Source organism: Pundamilia nyererei, unplaced genomic scaffold, assembly GCF_000239375.1.
Source record: "Pundamilia nyererei isolate P.nyererei 1_Seehausen unplaced genomic scaffold, PunNye1.0 scaffold00149, whole genome shotgun sequence".
Lineage (NCBI taxonomy): Eukaryota > Metazoa > Chordata > Actinopteri > Cichliformes > Cichlidae > Pundamilia > Pundamilia nyererei.
Window position 1 is genome coordinate 1,185,015 of NW_005187550.1, and position 5,742 is coordinate 1,190,756.

At 42.9% G+C, this 5,742-nt stretch overlaps 2 protein-coding genes across 4 annotated transcripts in view; both read left to right on the forward strand.

Annotated features, from left to right (window-relative positions):
• Positions 1-348: 348 nt before the first annotated feature.
• slc18a3a (solute carrier family 18 member 3a) lies at positions 349-3,011 on the forward strand. Its single transcript, XM_005744810.1, has one exon. It carries the CDS (start codon positions 813-815, stop codon positions 2,361-2,363), a length of 1,551 nt encoding a protein of 516 aa, XP_005744867.1. The 5' UTR covers positions 349-812; the 3' UTR covers positions 2,364-3,011.
• Positions 3,012-3,646: 635 nt separating this feature from the next.
• The window catches only part of chata (choline O-acetyltransferase a), a 9,356-nt gene continuing 7,260 nt past the window's right edge, over positions 3,647-5,742 (forward strand). The window contains exons 1-3 of one of the 3 annotated variants that reach the window (XM_005744812.1): positions 3,647-3,806; positions 4,676-5,083; positions 5,416-5,607. In XM_005744812.1, coding sequence (XP_005744869.1) covers positions 5,036-5,083; positions 5,416-5,607 — 240 coding nt within the window. In that variant the 5' untranslated portion in view covers positions 3,647-3,806; positions 4,676-5,035. Of the gene's footprint in view, positions 3,807-4,158; positions 5,084-5,415; positions 5,608-5,742 lie in introns of those variants that run through there. The other 2 variants (XM_005744814.1, XM_005744813.1) reach the window with 2 other exon arrangements.

Consider the following 5,742-nt stretch of genomic DNA (forward strand, 5'->3'; position numbering starts at 1 on the left):
ACTGAATTCAGAATCAACCAGAGAACTGAATATGTGCTCCTCTGTATGTCCGATTAGAAAAGTATTCTACGTTTAGCTTTGAATCAATTATAACCGCTGAAAATCTGGTAAAAACTGTTTAACATTGAGAAGGTTAAACTGAGCCATGAATCTTCGACTCTCCTTTCAAGCAACTCAGTGGACAGCAGTGCGCACTCGGGATTTTATGTTTAATTAGCATAAAAGATCTGCTGGAGAGCAGCAGGACTGTGCGTCACAGCCATTGGCGAAGGTGGGAGGGGGATACCTATGGGAGCCAACAAACTGCAGTGTGTACTCCTTCCTCCGCCGACAAAAAACATCTTGCCTGATGCGAAATGATGACTTAGCTCACAGCGTTACAGGTGACCGGAGACAGCTGGGAGTGTCTGGGTGCCGGAGGGGCGCAGCAAACGGACCTAAAACAGCCAGAGCACTGATGGAGCCGGCACTGTGAGGAGTGGGTGAATCCCCAATCTGGGAGTGCTGCCCGGGGCAAGCGCGTCACCTGAATGACGGGATATGAGACAATGAAGCAACTAAGGACGGCGGGGATAAAACGAGTGCAAGTCACACAAGTGGAAACGCGTGTGCGATGACGAACAGCGCAAGCGACAGAGAAGAGGTAAAGCAGAGAAAAGTTACTTAGTTAATTGGAGTGCCGGAAAAGAAAACACCATTTTTAAAAGAACATACACACATGTGCCAAGTGTGCGTAATTCTGTGAAAAGCAAACTGAGGAAGCAGAATTTCTTTTTCAAAAGTGAAGACTTGAGTCAGAAAAGGATAAAATCATGGAGCCGGAGGTGACCACAGAGGGCCAGGGCGCTAATATGGCACAGTCTGCCGCCTCCAAATTGTCCCAGATGGGTGAAAGAACTAAACAACTGGGCAATGTAATGCAAGACCCAGAACGACAGAAACGGATTATTCTAGTAATAGTCTGCATAGCACTTTTATTAGACAACATGCTGTACATGGTAATTGTGCCAATTATACCCGATTACCTTGAAGAGCTACAGAATGCAGCGGATCAAAGCCAAGCTGTTGCAACCAACTCCACTAATAGCACCCACAAGATCACCAAGGGGAACTTCGATCTGCAGATAGGCGTTCTTTTTGCCTCTAAGGCCATCCTGCAGCTCCTGGTCAACCCGCTAAGCGGCACGTTTATAGACAGGGTCGGGTATGATATCCCGCTCTTCATCGGACTAAATGTCATGTTTCTCTCCACTGTTATTTTTGCCTTTGCTGAAAACTACGCGACTCTCTTCCTGGCGCGCAGCATGCAAGGCCTAGGCTCTGCTTTCGCCGACACATCCGGGATCGCTCTGATCGCAGACAGGTACACAGAGGAGGCAGAAAGGAGCAAAGCGCTGGGCATTGCCTTGGCTTTCATCTCTTTTGGGAGTCTTGTGGCGCCCCCGTTTGGAGGGGTCCTCTATGAATTCGCAGGGAAGTCGGTGCCTTTCGTGATTCTGGCCTGTATCTGTCTCATTGATGGCATATTATGTCTGACTGTGCTGAAGCCCTTCTCTAATCGTGAGAGAGAAAACATGCCAGTTGGTACCCCCATATACAAACTCATGATTGATCCTTACATAGCTGTTGTGGCCGGTGCTCTGATCATTTGTAACATCCCCCTCGCTTTCCTCGAGCCCACTATAGCCAACTGGATGGAGGACACCATGCATTCCAGCCAGTGGGAGATCGGCATGACATGGTTCCCTGCATTCTTTCCTCATGTCCTAGGTGTGTATCTCACTGTGAAATTAGCAGCCAAGTACCCCCATCTGCAGTGGTTTTACGGGGCTATAGGTATGGTATTTATAGGCGCAAGCTCGTGCACAGTGCCAGCCTGTAAAAACTTTGGACAGCTGATGATTCCGCTGTGTGGCATCTGCTTTGGAATCGCCTTTGTGGACACGGCACTTCTACCAACTTTGGCTTTCTTAGTGGATGTGCGCCACGTGTCAGTGTATGGCAGTGTGTACGCGATTGCAGACATCTCCTACTGCGTGGCGTATGCCCTGGGGCCCGTGGTGGCCGGACAGATAGTACACGACCTGGGCTTCGTTCAGCTCAACTTGGGCATGGGGCTCGCCAACGTACTTTACGCACCGGCGCTGCTCCTGCTGAAGAACGTGACACAAATGAAGCCTTCTTTCTCCGAGCGAAACATGCTCCTAGAAGACGGTCCAACGGGACTGTATGATACGATTAAGATGGAGCAACGGGAGAAAAAGAGAAAGGGTTTGTGTACAACGATCGACGAGAATGGCATTGAGACCTTTGCTCAGCGCTCTTATTCAGAGGAGGAATCCTCTGGGGGAGAGTATGCGTAAAAGACCTTTAGCTGGGTGTTAAACTATCCAAGTGCCAATGTAGAGTTGTCTGTATCATGTCCGATTCAATCAATTCCATAACACTATTATAATTGTGTAACAATATCAATTATTTACCGCTTCTGGTGACAAGTTCTCTGGGTTTGTCAAATCGAGTAGGTTAAAGCTTTAGCAGAAAGGTACTCGCTTGCGTTTCTTTATTTAAAGGTGAGATTCCTGTGAAAGATTTTGCTGAGATAAATGTATATTCATTAAGAGTATTTATCATTGTATCGGAAACTGACTCATATCGTGTTCAGGGATTGTGCAAATGTGTTTGAACAAAAGAAGAAATGTAATGCGTCTTTATCTGTAATCTGTAGTGTATGTCACATGGCATTTGAGAAAGGTGGGGGAAAAGGTGAAATCTGCTTTTGCGTTTTATTAAATTTTTTTTTCTGGAATGCATAGGAATGTATAGCCTCACTGTATGATGATCCGCGACTGTACATAAATGTATATTCATGTACATAATTAAATCATCATCATGCGAATGATATTGTTTATTGAAATGGTTTATTTAGGGTACAAATTGTAATTTTTATTCTGCAATGTTATTTTCCTCTATAAATGGAGATAATATATACTTAGAAAGTTATCGCAACTGAAGAATGATATTTAAATGTGTTGTTAAAACACGAAAGTGTCTCATTTAAAGATTCTGACATGTTTTGCCCGTGGAAACAAATTGGTTTGAAAAAGAAAATCTGAAATTAAAGTTTTTAAGGCCAACATATTTGTGGTGCTCTGATCCTTGACCGTGAATTTCAAATAAAGAGAAGCATTTGATTTTACAGTGAAAGTGTAACTGAAAATTTCTGGGAAAAATGTCATTGGTTCAAAATATTAATAATTTCAGAGGGTTTTATGGTTTATATGAATAATAGGGTCCATTGAAGCATCTTGTTGGTCACACAAATATCTGCTCATAACGTTAAATGGTGTCATCTGAATCGGTCAGGTGCAGTCAGGTGAAAGGAGTCGTGCGCCTAAACTGTTCTGCGTGTAGTGTTTGTAAATTCTGAAAGCCAAAGGGGGGAAAATCCACGAAAAAATGCGTCCTAATTGTTTTCCTGCAAAGTGCTTCAGCATCTGAGGAGCTCAGATGGCGTCTAAATAAGGTGGGGTGAGCATGTGAAGTGCCAAATAAACTTCCCGGCGAATAGCAGGACTTCTGGGAGGAGCCTGGCTGTCAGGAGGCTGAGGTACCCTCTTTTAGCATCTCTCCTGAGCCAGCCAGGGAGTTGTGCTCATGCCATGTAGGGGATTGAAAGATGCTTAAAATGAAGGATCGAAGCAGTGACATTTTAAAGAAATTCTGTTATAAACGGATTCAAGTAAAGATGGACCAACTAAAACTACCTTCTTGAGCTCCAGGAAGAGAGGGTGTTTTTTCCCTCGCTGGTGAGTAAAAAATTCAGTTGCACTCTATTTTTTGTTGTTCTTGTTAGTTTCGCCTTAGTACTGGGAACATGTTTTCATCAAATGTGCAGTTTTGTAAGGCAATTTTCTCTCACTTCATGCATGTTATAATCTTGAAGAAAGTGCGCATTTGTATATTTCTGGCAGACAGAAACAGTCTGATCTTGTATTTTTTATCAACTTTCTGCGTGCATCATAATATTTTTCAACTGATGGTTCTTAAATTGTTCTTCAGATGTCTTCATGGTTCTTTAAAGAGCCATCATACGTCAAAGAACCTTTTTATTTTGTAGATGGTTCTTCAGCTATTACAAATGGTTCTTTAAAGAACAAAAGGTTCTTCATCCTTAGCTATCTAAGTTTGATGGTGTAAAATGGCATAAATATTTATTCACTATAATGAGGGTGTGAATTATACTGTGTGTTTTGTTTGTGTGCATGTGTGTGCGAAGGTGGAGGGCGGGTTACCTGGTGATTACCCTTTAAGAGCAGATAGTAGGAAACTGAATATTCAAATAAAGCTAGAAATACTTGCTTAAAAATATACTGGTGGCAGGGGTGGGGGCCAAAGCCTAATGAACACACTTACCAACACACTTACTTAGTTTTGGCAAAGCACACTGCTTGGGTAAATGATCTGAGTACTTGTTCATCACCGAGCAATTTATTAAAAATGTTTTTGAGCCGAATGACAGGGAGAGAGAGAGACGTTAGAACACGTTGTACTATGGCAACCTCCCGGGAGCGGATGGAGGGGGTCAGTCGTTGGGATGTGCATGCGCAGGCAGATCGCGCGAGCGGTGTGCCTTGAACTTTCTAAGGGAAAAACACTTTTTCACGACCGGTGACAGCGAAGCGGATAACGATCTTGAGCCCCTGCTGGTCTTTGAAGATCTGGATTCTGGGACTGTTGGAAAAGGTAAAACATTTTCATTTCCACTGAAAGAAATGGTTCTTTAAAGAACCATTGTTTGAAAGGTTCTTTGTGGCACCAAAAAAGGTTCTTCTATGGCATCAGTCTAAAGAACCACTTTTGGTTCCAGTTGGCACCTTTATTTTTCTGAGTGTGAGTGTGTTGGTTTCCGATTGTCACTGTGACTGACATTTATATTAATAAGTGTCGACTTTAAATAATGACTGTAGATTTTGTTTGTGGACAGAGAGTTCCTCTTGTGATTCCACCTGCTTGATTGCCCGTCTACACCGCCAACATGCCAGTTTTCGACCGAGACGCTTCCGAAGATTCAGGGGGCCGAGATGTAATTACATCTTCCATCTGCCTTATAAGTACACCGTATATGTTTTTCTCAATTCTACAACAGATAAATTTACATTTTACGATTAAAGGTTGCAAAATCAAATAAGGTCTAACAACATTTCAGGACATAAAAGTGGCTTTCAAAGGATTACGCTGGAATTCATGGGCAATTTAATTGGAATTTAATTGGAATCTCATCGATTCCTTAAATATTTGCTTAATAGCATGCGCAATCCTTGCATGGGGAGACTTACGTCATGTTTAGTCAAGAATTTGGAAAAAGGAAAACTGGTGATGAGAAGTGAAAGCTTTTCATCCCGCCATGTTCTCCAGGCTCTGCCAAAGCTGCCGGTGCCCAACCTGAAAGACACACTGGACAGGTACCTGAGGTGCATGAAGCACCTGCTCACAGAAGAACAGTTCAACAAGACGCAAAACATAGTGACGCAGTTTGGAGCCCCTGGAGGAGTGGGGGAGCTACTACAGAGCAAACTCACGGAGAGGAGCGAAAACGTGGCAAACTGGGTAAATAAAAATTAAAAACATAATTTTAATGTTACAAGACGTTAATTAATAAATGAAATATAGGTATTTAAGAAACAAAACTCTGTGTTTTGGATGCTTATACGTTTAAAAATGTTAAAGTTTTAAACCAAATCT

Coding starts and splice junctions, on each gene's coding strand:
- slc18a3a (XM_005744810.1), top strand. CDS start 813: ATGGAGCCGGAGGTGACCACAGAGGGCCAGGGCGCTAATATGGCACAG.